Consider the following 26,888-nt stretch of genomic DNA (forward strand, 5'->3'; position numbering starts at 1 on the left):
GGCCTAGCTTCTCCAGCTTCAAACTAGAGAAAAAAAAGAAAGAAGGTGAAAATCAGGATGCAAGGAGGCAAGGTTGCTGTAGGAGGGATATCCATTATCCTTGTGGTGGGTGTGGCCATTGGCCTTATTGCTGGTTTACACGGCAGAGGTGGCCACAAGTCAACTGATGGGGACGACGAGAAGGTCCTCTCCACCACTACTAAGGCAGTGGCCGCAATCTGCTCGCCCACGGATTACAAGCAGCAATGTATTAGTAGTTTTCAGACGCTGGCCAATAACCATAGCGCCACCCCGAAGGATTTCCTCATGGCGGCCATTGATATCACCATGAAAGAGGTGAAAGAAGCCATTGGAAAGTCGGAATCAATCGGGCTGGCTGGGAACAGTTCTGGTAGGCAGAAGATGGCTACAGAAGATTGCCAGGATTTGTTGCAATTAGCCATTGGTGAGCTTCAAGCCTCCTTTTCAATGGTGGGTGATGCAGCAATGCATACCATCAATGACAGAGCGCAAGATCTCAAGAACTGGTTGAGTGCTGTTATTTCATATCAGCAGTCATGCATTGACGGGTTCGATGAGACACCGGAGGTGAAAAGCGCAATTCAGAACGGGCTTCTGAATGCCACTCAGCTCACCAGCAATGCCCTGGCCATTGTTTCTGAGATTTCTGCAATCCTCACCTCATTCAACATCCCCTTGAACTTCACTTCAAGCTTCAGGCGACTCCAGGAAGCCACTGAGGAAAGTGATCAGTACCCGTCATGGTTTTCGGCTGCAGACAGGAAACTATTGGGGCGTGTTGACAACGGCAAAGTGACGCCTAATGCAGTGGTGGCATTGGATGGGAGTGGACAATATAAATCCATTGGTGCAGCTCTTGCTGCCTATCCTAAGAACCTCAATGGGAGATATGTGATATACGTGAAGGCCGGGATTTACGACGAGTATATAACTATTGAGAAGAACCTGGTCAATATTTTCATGTATGGAGATGGACCCAGAAAGACCATGGTGACAGGGAAAAAGAGCTTCCTCGATGGCATAACCACCTACAAGACTTCCAGCTTCTGTGAGTTTCAGTCTCTTTTTCTAACTAGCTAATAACTCAGTAACCTAATCGAATCTGTTTTGGATGGACTGTGGATGTTGCAGCGGTCATTGGAAACGGGTTTATATGCAAGTCCATGGGATTCCGGAACACGGCAGGGCCAGAGGGGCACCAGGCGGTGGCTCTGCGAGTGCAGTCGGACTATTCAGCCTTCTTCAACTGCAGAATGGATGGGTACCAGGACACCTTGTACGTGCAGGCGCATCGCCAGTTCTACCGCAACTGTGTCATCTCCGGGACTGTGGACTTCATCTTTGGCGATTCTACTACACTCATCCAGAACTCGTTGATCATAGTGAGGAAGCCGCTGGACAACCAGCAGAACACAATCACTGCACATGGAAGAGCAGAGAAGCGTGAGACCACAGGGCTGGTGATCCAGAACTGCAGAATTGTCCCAGAAGAGAAACTTTTTCCTACAAGATTTAAAACCCCATCATACCTGGGCCGCCCGTGGAAGGCATACTCAAGGACTGTGGTCATGGAATCCACCATTGGAGACTTCATCCACCCAGCAGGATGGCTACCATGGATGGGCAACTTTGCACTTGACACATTGTATTATGCCGAGTATGCTAACAAAGGACCCGGTGCCAACACGGCTCAGAGGGTTAAATGGAAGGGTTATAAGGTGATCACCAACAGAAATGAGGCTCTTCAATTCACTGCCGGCCCTTTTATCCAAGGTAACGAGTGGTTGAGACTCACCGGTGCACCTTACTTCCTCGGTTTCAGGACCATGTAGAATGAACACCCATTTCTGTAAGGAAGAATTGTAGGATGAGAGGATGGATGCTGCACATTCCCATTCCCATTCCCATCTATTCTTATATCTAGTACTGTTAAGCTGTGAATCACTTCACACTTTTCTTTACCTTTTTGTCATTACTCGATTACCAATTTGTTGTAAGCGTCCTCTTTTTTCTCAAATAAAGTTGTTATTATATGAAAGAGTAGTACTTTGATATGCATTCTGACCTCACTATCTGGCTGTAAAACCAGTCTGCCTTATGCATGCATGTCTTCTTATGCTGGTTTATGCTTTTACCGGTTTCTCCCCCATTGCACCTTTCTTTCAAGTGCTTCATGGAGGAATTGCATGCATGGCCATCACTCCCTTTCTCTTAATTGCATCAAATGTAACACTGATCCAAGCATGCATCAAAAAATGATTTAGGGTTTTCAAGGAGTGTATGGTGGAGATGAACCAAACCCTAAACTGCAGTCAATATTGTAGTGATAATCCACAGCACTGTAGTAAGCATTCCCCTGTTGATAACTAGTCACATCCTATAATACCAAGCACTACAAATAAAAGGGGACTTTATAAAGAAAGGGACCAACACACTGCTTACATTAAGGTTTGCTTTGTACATTCATTAATTCATATCCGAACCTTAGTCAAGCCAAGATTCAAAGGGCTTAACAGCAAAAAGAAACGAAAAGAAAAGAAAAAACACATTTGGGAAGGTTCGGTCAAATGACAAGCACCTAGGCAACAGAAGTTCCCGACATCATGCATCTTGGATGTTGCCGGATATCTATGAGGCGATGGACTCAATATCAACTATATATAACAAAAAGGTTTACCAAAAATGTCCAATTTACAAATTTGAAAATTTGTCAATAAAAGAATTAGGAAGTTATTGCACAAGTGAAAAACTAAGAAATTCACTAATTCATACGAATAAAATTCTAAAAAGAAGAAACATGAATCCACTAGTGCCAAGTAATTGTTGTTTTTCATTGAACTGCAAGCATGCCATTCACCAAAGAGCTTGCAAAAATTACCAACAAAAAAAAATGAAGAGAGAAGGCTAACAGAATAAATGTTGCTCATTAAACTTCAGATCTTAAAAAGTTACAAACATAAAAGAAATATTAGTCTTACTATGCATGTTTGTTAATGAAAACTTTGAGCAGCCCAACAAATTGCATTTACGCACTTCCGTCAAAACAAATCAAGCAGGATGCAGAACCAATTATGACTTCCTAACAAGCATTCCTCTCCAACAATGCATCTTCAAACAGAAAATCAAACTTTCAATCTTGAAGTTGGACATTAGAGCATTGTCCTTTGAGCTATAAGCTAAAAAATCCTCATGAAGTACCTGCCATGTGACCTCATGATTTAGAAAAAAATGAAGTTTGGTATACTGTGAATTGAGATTCCAACATATCTTCCTATTCAAATTACTCACAATTATGGATGATAAAGCTTTTAATATCAACATATTTTTTGCAGCCCCTATCACTACATGTAATTCATGACTAAGCAGGGAATTTTTCAAGAACGAATTTAAATTAAGTAGATGAGTGAATGTTACAGAGAAATTAAGATATATGGTCATCCAAGAACAGCACCCATCAAAATAATAGGAAAAACAATCAGGAGGTTCCTGATAATTTATGAGTCATCAAGCAATACACAACTCACAAAGCCTTATCCTAGCCAATTGGATACAGCTACACTAATCCATTTTGCTCTAGCTACTGCTTCAAAGTAAATTGCTTATAGCCAGATAAGCTGATACAAATGCAGACTAACAAAGATATTAAAGAAAACTCAAAAGATTAAGAGATGCAAACAGACACAGAAGCAAGCACATAAGCAGCCATCCAATCATCAAAAACCAAAACCTAACCGATCCTTTGTTTGGTACATGCCTAAGTTAGTCACAAGATTTCACATCTCGATCAACAACTGCATGACACGATAAAAGTAAATGATAATGGATAACCAAATTCAAGCATGGGGTTTTCTGATTTATTGAAAAGAAATTCAATAGAATTGGAAAATTATTAAATGATCACCAACAAAATTAAGCTACATTTGGGAAACTTCTGAATAGCATAAAATGTTAGATTCACAAATGCAGCACTAGATTAATATCTTCTTAGATGTAATGGTTCTAAGAGCTTATACAGAACAATAATTGGATTTCCATTTGGAGATCGTTAATAATCTGAAGTGATTCTCCTGGTTTTGAACGTTTTCCAAGCTGATGAAGTAAGTTTGGGAGCAAGGAGTAGCAAGGAGGAAAGCAAGTTCCTTATTGGCAAAAAGGCCAATATTTAGAGAAAATGGAGATGATGGAAACCAGGACATACAGAGCACAGTAAAAGAAATCAGCTTCTTCATAACGTACAAAATGGGGCCAGAGAATAACATTGAATATGGCCGAGATAAAATTGAGAAGTTGAGTACAGAACAACCTATTCTAAATAATTTCTACAAGATTCTTCAGGGCATCCACCAAAATGAAGGGTAACAACTCAGAAAATTCACAGCAGCTAGTTGGCCTTACCCAATAAATCCCCCAATTCCAATATTCCCCCCTTGCTAGCCTTCATTGCCATTGTTGCTTTGTGGATGTTGCAACTGTTTTGAAACAGGGCGAACCGAAAATACCCCATTGCTCCCAAAATTCTCCTCTTTTAATCGTTTTTGGGAAGAAACAGCAGCAGAAGCATCAGGTATGGATTTTATCCTGTGATCTGCTGCCACAGAAGCAGCAACTCCTTTAGAATCCTTGTCCTTGGAGACGAGATAAGCCAGCCGCTCCAACGCCTCTCTGGCTCGCTTCCTGGCGAGCGAAGCCTCTTTCACTCTCCTCTCGGCTTCGACTCTAGCCACAGCAGCAGCTTTTTTCATGGAGGCGGAAGCAATCCGAGAAGCAGCAACAAGGGCGAGAGCAGTGTCGCGGTTGATGGCTGAATTGGAATTGGAGTGGGCATTGGAAAAGAAAGAGAAGTTAGGGCTGGAACAGGGAGGACATTGGTAGCGAGCACCGGGGTAGGCATTGGCGGGGCCTCCGGCGCAGGCCAAGTGAGAAATGGAAGGACACTTGAAGCACGTGAGGAGCTGGTGAGAGGGAGGCGGAGAGTCGGAGTAAACCTCGAAGCAGACTGGGCAAAAGGAACCCGGATGATTCTTGAGGACGCAGGAAGGGCAGAGACGACGGTAGGTGCCGCGGTGGCGGACGTTGCAGAGGAAGAATGGGTGCTGGGAGCCGCAGCCACCGCATTCGGAGAGATGGTCTCGCTTCATCGGAGGTGGAGGAAGAAGAGCATCGGAATTTGTAAACTTTTAGGGTTTGTCAGTTGGAATTAGGGATTTAAATAGCAGGTTTGAAGGGAGAAGATATTGAACGGGTCATTACTCGTATCATATAGACACAAAGCTAGATACAGTATTCACAAGAGAAAAAAAGAGCAGAACAGAGAGAAATGAGGAACAGGCAAACAGGCAGCAGGGTGAGGTCAACTTCCCAATGCCCAAAACTCTGAGAGAACACTGCTCTTCTCTGCTATCATGCTATTCTCTCTTTTCTCTCTCTCTCTCTCTGTCTGCAATTTAATTCAAGTGGTTTGTCATTATTATTATTATTATCAATGATAACCTCATTTCCCAAATTTTCTCCCTCCATTTTTTGTATTTCATTGTCTATTTCACATGAGAGATATTTATGTTTTCATCTTTTTGTAAATTGTTATAGCATACCTAGAATTCAATTGAAAAGAATGAAGAATGAACTCTAGCGTAAGTTCAAAAACCCTGATGAGATCTGCTTCAGTGGGCAGGCTATGGTGTCTCTCATTGAACACTCACCTGCATTCATCTCCTTGTAAGCCCCATTACACAATTCTCCATTTTAACAATTTCCTGATGAAAAATTCCAGACTCTGCATCTCAACATCAAATGCAAGGCTTCAATCAGTAGCAATGTATTCTATGATATCCCACAATCTGGAATCATCCGAAACAGTCACATTGGCAACAATTCTGAAACTCTTTTAACATTACCCACATACCAACAGACCAAAATTCCATGTTTTACAGATTTATTTGAAAACCCTAGGGTAGGATGGTTAGCCTGTTTCCAATTTGGAGATTGAATCAACTCAATATTTGGAATTACAGTCTTCTAATAAAATTGATAGAAAAAGAGGAGACATAAATCAAATTCTAACAGCCTCAGCTGGTTCTCAAATCACTAACTGCCGTTTTCTGTATTGGTCCAAAGTACAAAAAAGAATCGCTGAAATGCAGGATGACCCAGCTTCTCTAGGGATTTGAAACTTAGCCACTGATTAATCTGCCACCATAAATGGATCTATATCTCCAAGATCAGCAACAATAGGTTCCAATACTGTTGGATCCTCATCTTCTGCAGGAAAATATGTTGGGAATGGAAGTATTGAAGCATCAGGTTTCTTGTAAACAGCATCTTTTATAAACACAAAGTTCCCTTCAGCACCTGGGACCTGTAAAATATAGGACTTCAATGAAGATATACAAATTAAAGGAACTAAAGGGGTAAGAAATTTGAATGTAAAAATGTCTTATGTCCCCATGACAAGCTCCTCTCCCATCACCAACTTGCCTCCCAGGAATTTGGCTTAATTCATCAACGGTTGACGTTAAGTTGGGAAATAACATTAGAAACCTTTGATGGACCATACTTCTGAATGGTCTGGCTGAGACTAGTTGGTTTTCATCCATCCATCTAAAGACATATTCCTCTACCAATCACTAAGCAAACCAACATGGAGTTACCCTAAACCACCAGATACAAGTGTTTCACATGGGCGAAGGACAGCCTTGGGCCCTTTCATTCAAATTCAGATAGATAAAGAAGAAAATCATACCTGGCCTCTAACCCACATCAAGTTCCTTGTAGGATCTATTTTGTAGACCCATACGTTTTTAACTGTTCGCTGCTTCCCTCCCATACGACCAGGCATCTTTTTGCCTTTAAACACCTGTTCAGGAAAAAAACAGAAATGTTAAAACTGCAACCCAGTGGCAGTCCCAACATTGCAAAAAAAATTTGTTAACTAGTTAGAGAACCGTATTGAGAGCATAGCTAGAGCAACCCTAAACTAAAAGATCTCCCTACTTCCTTGCTCCAACAATTTGTGCTACATTATTAACAAACAGTTCATAGGCGCACACATGCACACAGAGTATTAAAAAGATGGTAACACCAATACGATTCAAACCTTCGAGCACATTCCAGAAAATCCAATGAGCTACAATCCTGCAATTAAGTTTGCCAACTGCAATTCCTTCCAGACAATAAAATATGTTGACATAAGGAGGAATGTATTTGCTAGTTTTCTCAATCAACATAAAAACTCATATCTTTCAAGAGTTCGTAAAAAATATAATAATATCTATATAAATACATCATAAAAACAATAATACATTGTTAGCACATTACCTAATAAGTTAAACTTTTAGGTCAAATTTATAACTTTACATTGAATTTGATTTAAAGGAGGTTATGAGTTAAAACCTAACTGATGTTTTATTTCCTCCACCTATTAAACTCATGTGCAAACCCAAAGAAGGTTGACCATGAGACATTGAAGCAGTGTGCTAGGGCTTTAGCCCAAGTCAGCTTAATATACCTTGTTACCCATTGCCTACCAGTTTACACTTTTTAGGTCAAATTGGTAGCTTTGTAATAAACAACCTAAATTTTACCTATTAAGAAATGAAAAAATGGAAATTTAATTTATATGTCTAAAATAAGAAAGCTCAAATTTTGAGAAAAAAATGACAGGCTTGAAAAACTACTAAGAAAATAAGTTTGCAATGTTTGCATGCCCAATCAATGACCATAAATTACACAAATTCTCAAATCATTTGACCTACTCAAGCTATGAAAAACAAATATGATGCATGTCTTAATTTGAAATCATTAGTCTTATGATAGAGTGCTGTCTAACATAGTTTATTAATCTAACTTTTTATTGTGGAATTTTTTTGCATTGAACAGCTCATTACATAAACAATCCATTACAATCAAGTTCTCTTCAAGGAAAAAATGAGCGTTAAATTCGAAGCAACAGTTCAAACATCAACCACTACTTTCAAGTATCATAAATGAGTTCTAAGGTTCAGCAAGCTAAGGAGTCATACAGACCTTCCCAGGAGCATCCCTCTGACCAGTAGAACCAATACTCCGATGTGATAACGATGCACCATGAGATGCTGGCATTCCTTTAAATCCCCATCTTTTCATCCCACCCTGGTGGCAGAAAACAGAAACAAGTTGTATAATGGATGATATCACAAATGGACGCAACTTTTTCTCACTGAATTAATGAGGATTTGAAACAGCAAAGTTCATAAAATTCCTTGATTATTCTCACACATGCCAGGTTTCGGCAAACATTATCAAGCAGCATGATGGTGTGGACACAACAATATTACCCTATGTTTGATGCATTTGCAATTCAAAATTATTGTGAAGTATAAAAATAGGATAGCAACCAATAAATAGCAAGGAAGAAAAGAAAACAGATAATATGACAAACAATTTGTTCTGAAAATGACTAAGCCACTTAGCTAACCATAAATCAAATTGATTTCTCTGCTACAAATACAACTTGAAGCAAAATATCCACTACGGAAATAACAATAAAAAGAAGATCACCTTATTTTTAACCACAAGAATTAGGATGTCTATCCACTGTACTCAAAATAGGAGTTGTGAGTGATCTGATATTAGATCTACATAGAAGTGATCCCTATTGATAAATGGCACATTTACATTGATTACCAAATCCAGGTAAAATTGGAGAACTTCCTGAGATGCTTATTAAAATGATACTCAAATGTTTGAAAATTTGTATGCACGGTATGGGATACTTTTTAGCAAAGAGGAAAGGAAAACAATAACAAGTAACAATAGCAGGAAGATAATTGAGTCTCAAGAGCAATTAGTCACCTGAAAACCTTTCCCTCTTGTGATTCCTGTTACATCAACATATTGGCCCGGAACAAAATGGCGTACACCAATTGTTGTACCAACTGGGAGGAGTGCATCCTCGGTTACCGGAAACTCCCTTAATTTTCTCTTCAGGGGAACACCTTGAGCTCTAAAATGTCCCACTTCGGGTTTTGTCAAATGCTTGGCCTTTTTCTGCCCGCAACCAACCTAGCTACCACCAAGATAGAACACAACTATACAGTTTAGTTCTTGCCCATCAAAATTTCCAAGAAAAATCCCTGAAATCCCCTTTTGAATGTGAAAATTTTAATGAAGAAATGAAGCAGAATCTTCTCAAGCAGCATTCTTTCTTCGTCTTTGTTTTATTCCAACGTTGCAGACATATAAGATTCAAAATACGGCTTTCATTTATTTTTCTTCGTTTTCTCATCAACCAAATCGGATTTAATATTCTCGAAATAAACAGCAGGCAGCTCAAAACTGACATTGATCGAAACAGAGGTATAAAGTGATCGATCATACCTGTAACGCATTGAGTCCCTCTTTCTCAAAGGTCTTGACTTGAGAAACGATATTATCATCCAGCCAAAGCACAGTGATGGGAACCCTAGCACCCCATTTGTCCCAGAGAGCACTCATCCCACACTTGACAGCGATAGCCCCAGTCCTCTTGGAATTGGGAGACATCACTCCAGGCTTAGGTACGATTATCCGAGGCTCTTCATCGATCAGAGACTCAGACCCGAATCTCCTGAACTGATACGAAGCTACTATTGCGGATGTTCTCGGACCAATAGAGAGAAATCTGAAACCAGAAATGAGGCCTCTGGATGCGGCCGACATGTTGGATAATCAAATCAACGGGGTTTCGGATCGAAGCATAACGCTGATGGGTTTGAAGAGAAGTTGCAGAGAGAAGCCGGAGAAGGGGCTTTAGTGTAGGGTTTTAGGACAGGAAATGATGCAGTGTGCCGTGGTCTAGATTGTTTCTGTGCAGACCTATCTCGTCGCTGACACGTGTGATTCGTCCAACAAAATTATAACTAATTTTTCCACAGTGGCATGTACCCACAAAGTCGGGTCGAACCGTTAGCATATAAAAAATATATATTTTTATTAAAATACTTCGAATAAAAATATTATTAAACATAATTGATGTTACGAAACACAATCAATGTTACGGGAAAAAATAATGGAAACAAGGGTTGGAATAAAAAAATGACAAGTGATTTTTTGAAAGCATTGTGTTTTTAGAAACATTTATTATGAGTGTTAATGTTACTTTTATCTTTACAATGACATTTTTCAAAAGCAAAAGTATTTTTTAAATTTTATAAAATATTAAATTTAATTTTTAAAAATATTTTTTAATAATAAAAATATTTCATAAAATTACAATCAAACTAACTTTTAATTATGAAATAAGAAGTTAGGAGAAAACTCTCAGGGATTCTCAAAGTTTAGAATCTATTGAAAATCTATATTGTTTTAATCAAATATGACATATTTGAAATAACTCTAATTATCTCGACTCAAAAAAAAAAAAACTCTAATTTAATTTGCCTTTCTTCGCAAAAGAAAAAAGAAAAAAATATCTTTAAACTTTTTTTACTTTTTATAAAAATATATGAAAAAATCAACAAAATATTACTAATATTTCAATGATAAGTTGTTTTTGCGGTGAAAATATCAAGAATGTTTCAGGCGGGGGAGGCCAAGCATTAAAAATCTTCTATTTTGGACAATTTTTTAACCACTTAAAAAAAAAATCATTTTTAATATATTTATCTTGTTTTTATTTTTAAATAATTTTGTTTCAAATTTATCTTTTATTTTAAATTTATATTACCATTTTATTTTATATTATCCTTTTATTATTAACTACTTTTCATATTTATCTCATTAATCCTATTTTTAAAAATTACAATCATTTCAATTTTTAAATTTTGTTATATTTATCTTTTTATTTTATTTTAAATATTTTATTTTAAAATATTAAAATATAATTTTATTTAAAAATTGCTAAAATATAAAAAATTAAAGAAATTCTAATATTTTATAAATTAAAATTAATTTGATAAGATACATTTTTAATAATTTTAATTATTTAAATAAATTAAGTTGATAGGAAAAAAACTATCATCACAGATTTATAATAAAATTTTAAAAATTAAATCTCAAGTAAAATATTTTATATAAATTGATTTATATTTTATTTAAAATATAATAAAATATATTTTAATAAAAATAGTTTTTAATTTTTAAAATAAATGAATATAAATATATCAAAGAAATTTAAATTATTTTTTAAAAAATTAATAAATATTACCTTTAATCATATTTATATAAATTATATTTATAAAACAATTTTAATATATGTATTATTATTTTTAAAAATTAAAAATTATTAATAATTTTATGAATTTTATCAATAAAATTTAAATACCAATATACCTATAAAGTATAGCGTGTAACAGAAGATTATAACTTAAAAAGGAGTGAATGGGATAAAATATTGACAAAGGAATAGATTGATGACACGTGGTCTACAAATAAACCAATAAAATGAAAGAAATATTTTTGAAAAAAAGGGAAAAACTAAAAGACAAGAGGCATCACTCGCAGTCCCACCCATTATCAACTGGGCAAAAATCGAAAATCGTAAGAATTGGTGAATGGAATCCTGATACTGTGATTTAATTCATGGAGCTCAATATCCCAACCATCGATTTTCCTCTCCATTCCTTTTCCAAGATTAGGGTTTCCACGCTCCCCAAGTTTCCTTCCAATCTTATTTTCCTCCAGCGACACCGTTCCTGGAATGCATTCTCCACCCTCCGTCTGTCGGCCACGGCGGCAGTGGGCGCGGCGGCGCTGGAACAACCAGGAGGGAAGATGGTGGTGGAATTGGTCGGAGCATTCAACGAGCTAACGGAGAGAATGAAGGTGGTGTCGAGCAGTTCTAGTAGTATACTGTTCAAGTGTCTCAAGCTTTCCATCCCTCTTCTTCAGGCCTTGCCTCTTTGCCCCGATGGCGATCGCCCCTCTCCAAGGCCTTGTCCGTTGCTCTTATTCTCGCCGATCTTCAGGTACTCATCGCTCTTAGAAAGAAACGGTTTTGGTTTTTCTTTTGATTCAGTTTGCGTTTGGAAACTACTCTTTCGCTTGTGCTCATGGGTGGAGATTTTGCTGTCTAGGGCCTAGGGAATGCATTTAAATTACTAATCCAACTCTATGTATACATATGACATTACTCTGTGAAGGTATGTGGAAAAAAGAGGAGACTTTTCGATTACTTTCCAGTCAAACTAATGTTTTGCATGTTGTTGACATGGAGAATTTGATTCTCATCTGCATAATCTATTTTTTTTGTGCAGTGAAGGTCAAAATATTTTGAAAAAGGTTCAATCTTTGAAATATGTTAGAATTGAGACGAAATTGTCAATGTTTTACATATTATATTGAATTTTTCTAAGCCCTAATTATACTCATTCACATGGATACGGAAGTCCGAGGATAAAATTGCAATTGGGTGTATGCGTAATTCCCAGACGAGTTGTCTAAGCCCTAATTATACTCATTCACATGGTTATGGAAGTCCCAATGTAAAATTGTAATTGGGAGCATGTCTAATTTTGGGACAAGTTGTAGGAGGGTTATCTCTTATTCCGAGATTCGTTCCCAAAGAGTGAAAGAAGCACCTCTCAGTGCCAGAGGTTAATGAGAAAATTTGCAATGTTATTGTTATGTTGACAGCAATATCTTCTAGTTCCTTGATATTGACATTTGCAGTCTCTCATTTGAGATAATTATTGTTGTTAATAATAATTATAATAATAATCCATTGTCTTCACTCTTCACTACTGCATTGGGGAATGTTTTCTTAGTTGTTTACCCTTGTATCTGAAGTATTTATAATTAATGCAATCACAGATGGATGCAGAAGTTATTTCAGCTGGTATATTGAGAGAAGTTTTGGAGGCGGGTGCTGTTACCATATATGAAGTTAGAGATCGAATTGGAACTGGTACTGCTCATCTATTGCATGAAAGCTTGCGAGTGAAGCAAATTCCTTCAAAAGTGGAAGTCTTGGATGATGATAGTACTGCCGCATTAAGGAAATTCTGCTTGACTTATTATGATGTCAGAGCTGTGATTCTAGATCTTGCTATTAGACTTGATATGATGAAACATCTAGATTACCTGCCAAGATATCAACAACAAATGCTTTCCCTCGAGGTTATGAAGATACATGTTCCCTTAGCTCATGCTGTAGGAACCAACTTCCTATCACTGGAGCTGGAGGATCTCTCCTTCCGATACTTGTTTCCCTATTCATACCTTTATGTTGATACATGGTTAAGAAGCCATGAGACAGGAAGTAAACCTCTAATAGATGTGTACAGGGAACATCTGCTTCAATCCTTGAAAGCTGACCATTTGTTAGCAGAGATGGTGGATGATATCTCAGTCAAAGGTCGCTATAAAAGTCGCTATAGCACCATGAAGAAGCTTTTAAAAGATGGCCGAAAACCGGAAGAAATAAATGATATTTTAGGATTGCGAGTCATATTGAAGCCTAGATCTGGAGTAAATACGTCAAAATTAGGTGAGAAGGCTTGCTATAGAACACGTGAAATTATCCAATCTTTATGGAAAGAAATGCCACACAGGACAAAAGATTACATTGCCAAGCCCAAAGCAAATGGATATAAGAGTTTACATATGGCAGTTGATGTGAGTGAAGGAGGCAGGACTAAACCACCAATGGAAATACAAATACGGACTACAGAGATGGACATGATGGCATCTGGTGGAACAGCATCCCATTCATTGTACAAGGGTGGTGTTACTGATCCAGAAGAGGTAAGGACTTCTATTTGATTCATTCTTCATGTTGGTAAGAGTTATGCATAAACTATTTGTTAATCAATAATTATGCTTTGACTTGTATAGGATAGGTTTGCCTGAACGAGTCTATGACACAGTCCAAATATTTATTTATTTTGCTCTAGAAAACCATGTTTTTTCCTAAAATTTAGGGGGTATAATTTACTTGTTCAATTCATAGTTTCTTCAATCAAGTTCATGGTTTATTGCTCATCACATTAGGGTGCCTAGGGCACAAGGGGCAGAGTTGTTTAATGATTATTTATGACTTTATCTCTGCAAATTATGGCAAATGGCACATGAATGAAGCTTGTAACTGAACATTATATTTGGTAAAGCCTTCTAGATACAAGAATGTGTTTTAGAACTAGATTAAAAAAATTTCATTGTTTGTCAATGCTCAGGCCAAACAGCTTAAGGCAATTATGATGGCTGCAGCTGAATTAGCTGCACTGCGTCTCAAAGACCTTCCTTCCACAAATCCTAAAGGTACTGAGATTAACCAGAGAGATCAAGCATTTTGCCTTCTTGACAAGAATGGAGATGGTAGGATCAGCATTGAAGAACTCATGGAAGTAATGGAAGAACTTGGTGCCCAGGGGGAAGATGCTCGGGAGATGATGCAGCTTCTTGATTCAAACAGTGATGGTTCTCTGAGTTCTGATGAATTTGATTTGTTTCAAAAGCAGGTAAATATCATGTCTGTTACAATAGGTATAATAATGAAACCTAAGGTCAGAAATAAAGTTGATTTTCTTGTCATGAAGTAGATCAGGTCTTTGATGTGTTTCATGCATGTGAATTCTATAAGTTTGTTAGTATTTTGATCCAGCAATGCCATAGCCAGCCAGATTACGCATTAAATATAAGTGAGGATAACATGTGTCATCACGCTTTGATGACCTCAAGGTTCTTCTATAGATGTGGTGGATTTGTTTGGTGTTTTGGTGATTGTGTTGTATGCATGTTTGTGTGTCTATGTGCATATGTGTGAAGTAAGGGAAATTAAATGCATGCTCATGAATTTCCTGGATTATCTTGTTGATAGCATGCAATCGCCTGTAAAAGGTACTGAACTAGGCTTAAATAGTTACATTTGATCTTCTGAAAATGCTTATAATTTTTGTCCTTTTTCTGTTCAAAGTTTTGTTGTTTTGATAAGACTAGAAATATCAGTTGCTTTTTGGTTTTGAAACCAATGTCTAGAAGCTTGTTTGAATTTTTCATAATATATTGCTAAATGGTTAGTCTACTTTTAATTTTCTGATTAAAAAGATTGGAGCCTATGCCACCATCAAGTCTGTAGTTTAATTAATGGTTCACTTTTTAAATGCATGCTCATGAATTACATGGATTATCTTGTTGATAGCATGCAAATGCAGGTAAAAGGTACTGAACTAGGCTTAAATATCTACATTTGATCTTCTGAAAATGCTTATAATTTTTATCCTTTTTCTGTTCGAAGTTTTGTTGTTTTGGTAAGAATAGAAATATCAGTTGCTTTTTCGTTTTGAAACCAATGTCTACAAGATTGTTTGAATTTTTCATAATATATTGCTAAATGGTTAGTCTACTTTTAATTTACTCATTAAAAAGATTGGAGCCTATGCCACTATCAAGTCTGTAGTTTAATTAATGGTTCACTCTTGTATTATGTGAATTTATGATGTCTTTGTTTTATGTAGGTTGAAATTATGCGTAATTTAGAGGATAGAGATGACCAATACAGAACCATGTTGAATGAAAAGCTACACATGGCAGAAAGTAATGGCCAGATCCAGGTATACAGGAAAGAGATTGATGACAGGCTTGCAGTAAGTTAGTAAGTTCAGTGGAAATATGCTCTTTAGAGGGTTATTTTATTACCCTTTTTCATCATGTATAGAATTTACCTGTAATATATATAGTTAACCTGAACTAAAGATAGAGCAGACTGATTTCATCGAACTTGTGTAAGTTCATCAGCAGCTAGCTTGTAAATGAGAACTCCTCTTTCTTCCCTGAAAATATTGTATAGTTATCATCAATAAACTTAAGAGGACATTTTTTGTTTGGAAATTTTCACTTAGAATCAATAGAATTCATTTGATTCTCAAGTAGGGCGGCTGATGATCTTTATCTGGAAACTGAAACTGATCAAATTTTGAAATGAAAAATGGCATTGTGTCTCAGGTGCCATCTGGCAATGAAATGCTTGGGGACGGAAGCGATACAGCTTTTTAGGGAAGTTCTATTTAAAACATTAGCAATATCTTTTTGGTGGCATGCTAGTAAACAACTCATTACTTATGAACTACTTACTTAGCATGAGTTGCATGAATCAGACTTCAATTTGTTGTCCTGAAACAGTTGGATGATTTTTATGGTTTATTTGTGAGACTGAATTGCTAAAGCACGTTGCAATAGCTCTGCAACATGAGCTAAGGTATTTACTTTTATTTTGAATATGGGCTAGTGCTTCTACTACTTGATTCTGACTATTTGACTAACAGTAATAAACTAATAATTACATATTGTATGATATGGATTTGCTTTCTCGTTTTGATCTCTGTGGCTTGCTTGTATCCTATAGTCAAACTTTCAATAGCTCTTGGCTGGTAGGAACACCCAGATCACTTGATAGCTTTTTACACAACTGCACATACAATGGAACTAGAATTAGCCCTAGTTGTAGGAAGAGGGAAGATGGAGAAGAGTGATAGAGATATGAGTGAGTCGATACCTGTCTATAAACAGAAGAATCCCCATAAGATTTTCTCAACTCGACTACATACAAGGATGGGCTTATTTCAAACACCTCTGCTGCCATAGCCAAAAGAGAAAGATAAGCTAAAAAGAAACTTCCTAAGATTACTGAATGGTGAAAATGCAGGAACAAACTGCCAAAAACTTAAAAACTGCTTACCTCTGCTGCCAGGGAAAGACTCCCAAAGCTTTTCTGACACTTATGTTCTTGCATCACTTTAAGCTACAAAGATGAATGCATATATACAAAAATTCAGTAAAATTGCTAGAACTGTACATGAGTTTCATGATCATAATAGGTGATGATTCAAAGAGGCAGTCAAATGATAGTACTAACCCTTCCATTTTTCTTCTCTACTCGAAATCCCATCTCTGTGACAATATCCTCAATCTTCTCAAGTAAATCTTTTGGGCAATGATTTGAGGTAAATCTGATTTTCCTCTCTGACACATCCTACAGTCACTCAAAACAATATTTGCATATTTAGCAATCAGAATTCCCAGAAAAACTGTGAACTTCAAAGATAAATAGTTCTAGTCTGTAATGCTGCTGGTTTGGTTCTTTAGATGTTTACCTCTTTCTCAAAGAAACCAGAGAGATCAAGGCATGAGGACATTCCAATCAGCTGGAAGGCATTGATGAGGTTGGGTGAGCCTGGACTCTTCTTTGCTTCCATTGGCTACATCAGAGAAATCCTCAGTTTAGCACAGAATTACTTGCTGTCATATCTAAAAAGAACACAAATCTAATGACATTCAAGCTCAAACCACCTCATGTATTGAGAAAGCTTCATCATCCACATGAATATCTTCTTCTTCCTCTTCGGGATAAGCTGGTGTATACTGTTGCTTGAACCATTCATCAGCTTTGATCCCTGCCATTGTTATTCGGGTTTCAGGTTTGGGGTCAAGAATTCTCTTTATAATGTTCTTGGCACCTGGTGACAGCCATTTGGGCATCTGAGCATCCCCCTTGAAAATCTGAAATCCATTAAAAAGAAGTATGAAACTTAGAGGTGCCAAAGCTTAGGTAGAAGGCCACCTGGCGGAGAAAAAAGACAGCAAAATGAAAGGCAACTCTTCTATACCTTCTGATAGAGAACAGCAAGATTTCTATCATCAAAAGGGAGATACCCTGTAAGAATCACGTATAAGATGACACCACATGACCAAACGTCAGAAGTTGAACCGTCGTACCCTCTATTTGCAAGAATCTCCGGTGCAACGTAGTTTGGACTTCCACAGGTTGTATGCAACAACCCATCATCCTGATTTGTGTTGAACAAATAAATAAGTTAAGCAATGGAACAAAAATGTATTCCATGAAGAAATCTTTTATGTTTTATAGGGATGGAAATGTACCCTAAAATGCTGTGGTAAGGCACTGAGGCCAAAATCAGAGATCTTTATGTTTCCTTTTGAATCAACAAGAACATTCTCTAGCTGTCAATCGAAACACACAATATTCATATAAGAACAACGAAATTCCTGAGGGGATGCCTTTCAGAAGATCTTTCATAAGAAGCAAGAAATAAGTAACCTTGAGATCCCTATGGAAAACACCTTTGTTGTGGCAATAGTTCACAGCATCAATCAACTGTTGGAAGAGTTTCCTGCCTTCAGCTTCTGAAAGTTTCCCATTGGATGCCTGTGTGTTATGCATGCAAATCACAGCTCAGTTCAGTTATGTAAAATTGAGAAATAGCATGAGAGGAGATGGAATAGGCCATCAATTTGCTTACAATTCTGTCAAACAATTCGCCGCCAGTCACATACTCAAGGACCATGTAAATCTTGGTTTTGCTTGCCAAGACCTGCAGGGTTCATTAACAAAAAGTCCTCAGACTCATTCCAAAACCATTTATTAATATATATATATAGCCTAAATTCAGAATCTGAGACATGATTCGTGAGAGAGGGATTCCTTAGGCTATTTTGGTCTTGTTTGAATGTCAATGCTTTTTTCTTTTTAAATTTAATGAAAGCTTTTATGTCTGTTTAACTAATTTTATTTAAAGAGCTATGGTTTAAAAAAGAACTTAATATAGAAGCCTAAAAAATATTTCTTATTAAAGCTTTATTTTGACTTATGTAAGAAGTTCTTTCACGTGCTAATAGAATTCCTATAATATCATTATTGTTTTTTAAAAAATTGCGATTTTGGCTTCGGGCTAAAACCAAAAATAAAAAACCATCCCAAATGAGGTCTTCATGGGGTGGGAACATTACAATAGGTTCTCTTGTTGCTTTTTGGTGTTCTCAACAGGGTTGGCCCATTTATCTCTTGCTGTTTTGGCATTGATCAGGATGGTTCTGGTGGTGGGCGTGGGAGTGGCATTGCCGGAAGGGGAACTTGTCATTCCCAGCAGTCAATGTCTTTTACAGAAGACGACAAATCAAGGACCCCCATTCAAAAGTAAGGGTTATCGTTTTTGGCCTTTTCTATGGTATGGTTCCTACCAACCATGACCCATCTCCAAAACAACCAAACCAACTTGGGGTCCAATAATTTATTGCCCTTCTTACACTTGCCCTCCTAAGATTGGCCAGCCGGTCATTATCTATGTATATGATCCATGGCATAAAGAGAATAGAGACCCTGGTGGTTTGCCTTCCTTAAATACTGATTCATTTTTTTATGATGCCGTATCTTTCTGGCGTTCATTTTCACATGGCATGGGCCCTGTGACACCTCCACCTCTATCATTTTTCACTTTCTTAACTAATCTTATTTGGTGAAATAGAATAGTAACTGACCCATGAATTAGATTGAAGCTTTGGGAATGGGTCAACGGTCCTGATCAATGACAATGACTCATTTCTCATTCCTCCGTGTCCACCCAATAATAGCAATAGTTCACAAGGACTCCTGCTGCTTCTACTCTATGGCCCATTTTTTCAAACCAGCCATATATTCTAGTCCCAATTCACTATTTACCTGAGTCTTAGTCACATGGTGGGTAAGATAGGCCCCCACCTGTCAGTTGGTTTTTATCATTTTTTTTCAAAATTAAGGAAAACGATGAGCAGTAAAGGGAGCAAGCATATGGAGCATGATTAATGATCCATTTATTCAAAAGATGATGAGTGTGTCTAATTCAATTACTACGACCCTGACCCCTGACCCCTGGTCCCTGACCCCGACCCCTGACCCCTGACCCCTGAGCAGTAAAGGGGGCAAGCATATGGAGCATGATTAATGATCCATTTATTCAAAAGATGACGAGTGTGTCTAATTCAATTACTACGACCCTGACCCCTGATCCCTGACCCTGACCCCTAATCCCCCAGATGGTTAGTTTGGCAAGATGGCAGAAATTTTGAGATTAAGGACGAAATAATTCTGAACCAAATTGAATTTTTCAAAGTAAGAAAAAATATGATGATGGGCATACCTCATGTAATCTGACCACGTTTGGATGTTTGAGGAGTTTCAAGGTGGCAATCTCCCTCTTTATCTGCAATTTCGTTCAAACTTCAAATTCAAATTTGAATAGGGAAGCATAGAATCTTGGGAAGTGGTTAAAAAGAAAAACAAGACCGTTCCAGATCATCAGAATCAACAAAATGGCTGTTCAACGTTCATCCCTAACCCCAGAAAGGTTTCAGAAATAGGCGGCCATTAAAGGAAGCATATACACATACAGAGATACAGAGATGAAACAGAGGGAGATATGAATATAAGTTGATTAAACAGAAGTTGCACATAAACAAAGCGAGGATATACTGGGGGAGAAAGAAAGAGGGCTGCGCAGGAAAATTGCAAGGAGTCTAATACCCCATGCATGGAGGAAATGGAAAAATCAGAAATGAAAAAGGGAGGGGGGAGCGGAGATAATCACCTGGTCTGCGATCTTGAGATCAAGAATCCTCTTCTTCTCTAAGATCTTAACAGCAAAACCCTGCCCAGATTCAATATCCTTGGCGTACTTAACCTTTCCGAAATTGCCTTCTCCAAGAGTCCTTCCCAACTCGTACTTTCCCAGTTGCATTCCCTTCTTCTTCCTCTTCTCCTCCTTTCTCCACATGTACTGCCTTTTCCCGCCACCCAAACACCCCCACCACCCCACCCCCTCTTTCTCTCCCTATCCCTCTCAAAAACCCGTTGCGGCTGTAACAACAAATAACACAGAAAACCAGCAAAAACCCAGACTCTTTGTTATATTCCTTCTCAAGCCTCTCTCTCTCTTCCTCGTTGGCTTTCTCCTTTATTTTCGTCCTCTTATAATAAGCCCACAAGGAAGAATCCGTGAAGGCCAACGTGGCAACATTGACTTACCCATTATCCATTCATTTCCCTAATATATACCTTTTCACCATTTGAATATCACCCCACCACCCTCCCCCCCTTCATTGTATAATCTCTCCATTTCTCTCCCACTTATCACGTGTACGTTTCCTTCCCATTTCCCCCTTTTTAATTTAGCAATTTGCATCATATTTGGAAGGAGCTGAGGCAGGCTCTAGTGTCGCGTTTCCTATGGCCGGTGTTACTCCACCGTCCTTTCAATATTTTTTCACTCAATCGTATCATAAATGTCAAGTTCTTATTCAAGGGTGAACCATGATTTTTAAAATATTTCAAAAAAGGTATTTTATTTATTTATTTTTGTAAAAATGTGAGTATGAAGACATGACATACTCTCTTTTTTTGTTGTTTATGTGGCAATTCAATGTCCAATCCATTGCCCAAATGACTTCCATGAAAGGGGCTATGGCCATTTCCTTTTCAGAATTGACCTCATTTAGATGGGTTCAAGATTTTTTTCTAAGGCTTCAGCCGGACGGTATGGCTCTTGAGGCTTATAATTCACAGCTCCAAGTAGATGAAAGCGAGACAAGACAAAGACATGGGGGTCTTTCCGGTCTTGCACTACCAAAATTGTGTTAATGCCTTCGTCCAACACCCTGATCCACCTGCATCATGTCCTGTCCTCTGATTGTTACGCCATTCTTATCCCACAATCCTAAATCCCATCCACCTCAATTTTTTTTTTACATGTATAAATTTGGTATTGTAGCAAGACCATATCTTGTAACACCCGTGATTGAAACTCTAGGAAAATTGATGACACCCTTAACCCACCACCACCACCACACTTGCAAACTAAGCTGATGAGCTCATCCTCGTTTGTCGTTGTTCCTTTTCATATACACATCATGTGCCGTGTGTGGTGGGTTGTCTCTTCTATTAAACGTGTAAAATGGCATCTTTTTGTATGGTTTGTTCACTCTTTCTAACCTTTAGATTTGGTCATTGGGATAAGTGGATAACCATTGTCTAACCCAAAAAAATCCATGCCTTGGAATGCCTATATAAATATAATAAAATGGTCACAAAAAAAAAAAACCCCCAAAACCCAAAACTCATTTGTACCAATTTTGAATAATTCATTGATGTTATTCAATGGATTGAAGGTGTCAAAATTATTTGGCTTGTGCCCATATTTGAAACTTCTTGACTCAATCTCCCTCTGGCTTTGCCTAATCGTACAAGGCAAATGGGTTGTTTAATGCTTAGTTTATAGGTTGTGCCATGTGTGTAGAACATGATCCAAATGATGAAAGCATCCACACCCCTTTGAGAATCAAAGGTCAATGCCTTTTGTATATACACACAGCATCATATTTGACCATATCCCCTGCTTTTACTCTCTGATCCCAAAGTGGGACATCCTGATAAAGAAAGTTCTGATAATCTACCTGGAGATCCACTAGCCCTTATACCCATCTGAAAATACACACAACCCATAAACAAATAGTTCAGAAAAGAAGAGAAAAAATGGTGGTAGGCAATAAAGAATACTTACTCGGATTAGAAATGTCAAAAATTTGGTTTGAAGACGTTTGGAAAATTTCCTTTGGTAGATGGAGAAGTGGCTTCTAGGAAGATGACAGGTCTCCCAATTAATGGTCTTTCTACAAGAAATTCATAAATTATGTTGTCTATGTCAAATTTTTTGGTCCAATTAGTTGCACTAAATGCTCATTGGTTTTGAAAAGGAAAAAAAGAATTGCTTGAAGAAGAAGATATAGAATGATATAAGGTCATTTTCTTGCTATTCTTTATTTTATAGATGTTCAATAAAGATTGATAAGAGTATATTCCTTATGATACCTAAACCTGCTATTCAAAATATGTATGATGATTTGATTGCCTAAAAGACACTATTTAAAAAGACATGATGATATTAAAATGGAATTAGAAGATAAGATGGAATCAAAGCCCTTATTCTTCTATTTAAATTGACTTAGAAGTCGTCATAAAAGTTATTATGTATATTTAGTTAATTTTATTTCGGATGTGACCAAATATTTTTATTATTTCATTTGAATTTGGGTTTTAAGTTTTTTTAATCTAAACTTAATTTAGATTGAGTTGAGATAAAAATTGGAATAATTTGTATCTAATCTGAACTTGATTTAATATTTTTATAATATGTATAATTTTTTTTTTATAATCTTGTGTAATAATATTCTTTTTCTTTTTATGTTTTAAAGAAAAAAAAATCAAAGTATAATTATATCATTTACTTTTCTATTTTTAGAAATATAAATAAGTTTATTTTTATAATTTTATTATTATTATTTTGAAATTTTGTTTTATTTATTAATTAAATTTGGATATAGATATATTGAAAAATAAATTTTTTTAAAACCATTATAGATAGATTTTGAATCATGCAATCCAATTAAGACAAGTCTAACCCTGATTAACTCGACTTTAACTTGATTAATCCGAATTTAATTTAACGAATCTGAATTTGACCCGAGTTTAGAAAAATGAGGTTGAGTTGAATTTAGTTTAAATATCTTGGGTTAAAGGTCGGGTTGTGTTGAGGTTGGATTAATTATTTCTTAATTTAGGTTGAGCTGAATTTGGATTGATTGTTTCTTAATTTATATTGGATTTGAGTTAGCCATTAACCTGTCTAACTTGCAACACTAATTTTATTTAATAAACTTATAATTTAAAATATATATATTTTTTAAAATAATATTGGTTAAATAAACTCTAATATGGTTTATGTAATGATTTTTTCATAACTAATAAAAAAATTTAATACCAATATTCCTTCCTAAAAATTGTAACTTTAATTTCAAGTTCAGCTTTCAATTAAAATTGAAAAAAAAAAAAAGGTAAGTTAAGCCAAACAAGCCCTGATTCTTAACCGGCTCCAAGGGAATAATGTTAACAATTGTTAAATCAAAACGCAGCCGTTTTGGAGAGCCCCAACCGACACATGGCTTACAAGTCTAAAAAGCTAAAAGCTAAAAACAATGGTAGAGGAATGGAAGGTGGAGTGAATGATTATGAGTATCTGACCTACTACTTATGGGGCTGCCTGCCAACCATTCCCTGATTCCAACTTTCCTTGTCGCCATGCCCCTACAAATCTCGTGTGTCTCGTGGTCCTCGGTTTGGAAGATTTTTGTATTTTATATTTTATTTTTTTAATGTTATTTTAAAATATATAATTATTTAAAAAGTAAATATAAAAATACAAAATTTTTCATTACTTTTTTTTTTTTGTTTTTATACTATTTTACTCATCTTTTGAAAAATAAATTTATTTTTTATAATGAATTCATTTTCTTAAAGATGATTTCCTGTTTTTACTTTAATTTTTTTTATATTAAACATGCCCTTTTAGAGGGCGAATTTAATATTCATTATTTGGGTTCTACTTAATATTTAAAAATAACGATAATTTTATTATTATTTTTTATGTTACCATTTTAAAAAATACATTAATCAGGTTAGGCTTAGGTTGAATACCTCATATTAGAGTTCAAGTTGGGTTGTGATTGGATTGATTATTTCTTAATTCGGGTTGGATTCGGGTTAATCATCACTGATTGCCTAAGTTACAACCCTAGGAAAAATATAACTAAAACCATATTTGAATCAATTTCGAAAAAGTCAAATAATAATAATAAAAAAAGCACTCAATCAAGAGTTTATTTAATTAATTTCCTTGAAGGAAATTATAATTTGAAAAAATAATCTGTGGTGTTTGTTTTTTGTCTAAATAGAAAAAACCAAAATATTTTGTTTTTTCTTTTCGGTTAAAAATAACTTATTGACATCATGCAATATAAATAAAGTGAACTTGTTATCAATAGGTTCAATTTAGTTATGTTAAATGATGTTGATAAAACAAAGACTATGAATAATTAAGGAAAATACCCAAAAGGGGAGGGTGAATTGGGTTTTTCAAAATCTTTTTCCACACACTAATATATGCACAAAATAAATAAAGGAAAGAGATAAAGTTAGAAAATTCAAACTCGGGTTTATAGTGGTTCGGCCCTTCCTTGCCTACGTCCACTCTCCTCAATCTCCTAATCGAGTGAGGGTTCCACTAACTTGAAGCTTCAATCAAGCTTTCAATCAAGCTTTCAATCGTCTTACACTTGGATTCCGGCTCCAATGGGCTCTCACACAATCTCTTCAAGATTTGAACCACTTGAAGGCTTTCACACTCAGTTTACACAAGGATGAAACTCTCAACCTAGCTTAAGGATGGCTCAAGTACAAGAGAAAGCTAGGATGAATTGTAAGAGTGCACTAAGAATATGCAAGTGATGGTTTGATGCACTTAGAAAGAAGATGAGAGCTTTTTGATCAAGAACAGGTAAGTGGGCTTTGAATGCAATTGTTTTCTTGCTCATAAATGAAGAGGAGCTCTTTATTTATAGGTTTCTAAGCTCGGGAGACAAAAACAGTAGAAAAGTAGCCTCGACCGGACAAGCAAAGGGTCGACCGGATCACTAGCCGTTGGTGCATTTAATGCATGGCAGGTTACCGTTGTCTCGACCGGACAAGGGTGAGGCTCGACCGGGAAGAGAAAGCTACTGGGAGAGAGAGAAAATTTTGTGTCTCCCTCGATCGGACCTCGACCGGACAAGGGCAACCGGTCGACCGGTTCCCCAACCGGTTGAGCCGGTTGGCCATAGCCACGACCGGTTGAGCCTTTTGGCCCCGAAAACCTATTCTTTTTTATTTCTTTCTTTTCCAATACTTAGGCAAAGTCTTTAGGTGAGTTAATATGTCAATTTTGAATCAATTTGCCTAAGGTATATTTGATAAAACTCGGGTTTTTAAAGAAAATCAAGTTTTAGAGAATTAACCGAGTTTTCTAAGATGCATGAAAATGTATGAACATCCTAAGTGCACTCATGCTATCATCTTACATTCATTTCCTATGATCACAAGTCTTCCAAATGATCTCGATCCCGTATTCGTTTGGTCCTTGATGAATTTTTGAGATTAAGCCTAAGATTCTTAATAGTTTAAAACAATTAATCACTTAACCATGGTTTGTTATCATCAAAACTTGATTAGGAGAACCCTTGGGCTAACAGATATCAACAAGTTATTTTTAACTTAATAAAAAAACCAAATTTTTTGACTTTTTTTATTTAGCCAAAAAATAAACACCATCTTAATATAAAAATTAGAAAAATATTTTTTTAATATATAAAATATTAGTAATGTCTTTTCGATGCTTATTAAAAAAAAGTACACTTTGTAGATAGACCTTAAAATAAAAAAATGGCCAGATTCTAAGTGAAATCATTTGTCATATAGTTTTAAATATGTTTTTATTTTATTTTATTTTTTCTTTATATTTTTCCTTAAAATCTTCCGAACCAAACATAACCTAGGGTTTTATAATATTTTGATAATTAATATCTTAATAATACAATGCTTTAAAGTAAACCTCATTCACTCATTTTCCCACTATAATTCATTAAAAGAACTTTGTCAACTTCTAGGAGACAAAATCAAAAACCAAATTTAAGAAGAAATAAATGTTAAATTTATACCATCCCCTTTAAATTTTATTATGAATTTAAGGTTTTATTTTAAAATTATTTTATAAGATTTTTTTTTTAATTTAATTATCATCTTTAAATATTATCATAAATCATGTTTAATATATTGTATCATTTAATTTTTCATTACTTTTTTAATGTTTAACAATTAAATATTATAGATCATGAAAAATGGCTAATTTGGTTAAATAAATCACCCAAGATGGGGTGATTCGAGTGTTAAATTTTTTTTCAAAAACAATAAATTAATAGCAAGATGAGAAAACAAGAAGTTAGGCAAATGAGATTGAGAAAAGAAATTTACAAAATTTTTTATAGTGGTTCAACAATTCGCTTATGTCATCTTTTTCATGTTCTTAGCCAAATGAAAGTTCCATTATCTAAATTAATAGTAAGATAAGAAAATGAGAAGTTAGACAACCATAAATTAAAGAGATTGAGAAAAGAAATATGCAAAATCTTTTATGGTGGTTCAACAATTCACATATGTCCGCTTTTCTTATGTTTCTAATCGAGTGAAGTTCCACTGTTGAGACTTCAAATCCAAATCTTCAAGT

At 36.0% G+C, this 26,888-nt stretch overlaps 5 protein-coding genes across 5 annotated transcripts; 2 read left to right on the forward strand and 3 right to left on the reverse strand.

Moving 5' to 3' along the window:
• Positions 1–19: 19 nt before the first annotated feature.
• On the forward strand, positions 20–2,069 carry LOC117914256 (pectinesterase-like). Its single transcript, XM_034829507.1, has 2 exons — positions 20–1,069; positions 1,153–2,069. The coding sequence occupies exons 1-2, from the start codon at positions 58–60 to the stop codon at positions 1,851–1,853; spliced, it is 1,713 nt and encodes a 570-aa protein (XP_034685398.1). The 5' UTR covers positions 20–57; the 3' UTR covers positions 1,854–2,069.
• A 2,159-nt stretch (positions 2,070–4,228) lies between these two features.
• Positions 4,229–5,791, reverse strand: LOC117915041. Its single transcript, XM_034830590.1, has one exon. It carries the CDS (start codon positions 5,157–5,159, stop codon positions 4,452–4,454), a length of 708 nt encoding a protein of 235 aa, XP_034686481.1. The 5' UTR covers positions 5,160–5,791; the 3' UTR covers positions 4,229–4,451.
• Positions 5,792–5,892: 101 nt separating this feature from the next.
• Positions 5,893–9,792, reverse strand: LOC117915040 (50S ribosomal protein L3-2, mitochondrial). Its single transcript, XM_034830589.1, has 5 exons — positions 9,376–9,792; positions 8,851–9,060; positions 8,044–8,148; positions 6,761–6,874; positions 5,893–6,376 (listed from the first exon to the last, which is right to left on the reverse strand). Exons 1-5 carry the CDS (start codon positions 9,694–9,696, stop codon positions 6,203–6,205), a joined length of 924 nt encoding a protein of 307 aa, XP_034686480.1. The 5' UTR covers positions 9,697–9,792; the 3' UTR covers positions 5,893–6,202.
• A 1,688-nt stretch (positions 9,793–11,480) lies between these two features.
• Positions 11,481–15,801, forward strand: LOC117914525 (probable GTP diphosphokinase CRSH, chloroplastic). The gene is given in 5 exon segments (XM_034829875.1): positions 11,481–11,887; positions 11,890–11,942; positions 12,787–13,719; positions 14,148–14,432; positions 15,429–15,801. Coding segments are annotated over 5 exon segments (1,740 nt in total). The 5' UTR covers positions 11,481–11,556; the 3' UTR covers positions 15,567–15,801.
• A 253-nt stretch (positions 15,802–16,054) lies between these two features.
• LOC117914526 (CBL-interacting serine/threonine-protein kinase 1) lies at positions 16,055–20,538 on the reverse strand. The gene is made up of 12 exons (XM_034829876.1): positions 20,331–20,538; positions 19,884–19,946; positions 18,231–18,302; positions 18,029–18,136; positions 17,851–17,931; positions 17,577–17,756; positions 17,260–17,469; positions 17,064–17,168; positions 16,826–16,942; positions 16,649–16,711; positions 16,466–16,540; positions 16,055–16,378 (listed from the first exon to the last, which is right to left on the reverse strand). The coding sequence occupies exons 1-12, from the start codon at positions 20,514–20,516 to the stop codon at positions 16,316–16,318; spliced, it is 1,323 nt and encodes a 440-aa protein (XP_034685767.1). The 5' UTR covers positions 20,517–20,538; the 3' UTR covers positions 16,055–16,315.
• Between the last annotated feature and the right edge of the window lie 6,350 nt (positions 20,539–26,888).

This window comes from Vitis riparia, chromosome 5 (assembly GCF_004353265.1).
Source record: "Vitis riparia cultivar Riparia Gloire de Montpellier isolate 1030 chromosome 5, EGFV_Vit.rip_1.0, whole genome shotgun sequence".
NCBI lineage: Eukaryota > Viridiplantae > Streptophyta > Magnoliopsida > Vitales > Vitaceae > Vitis > Vitis riparia.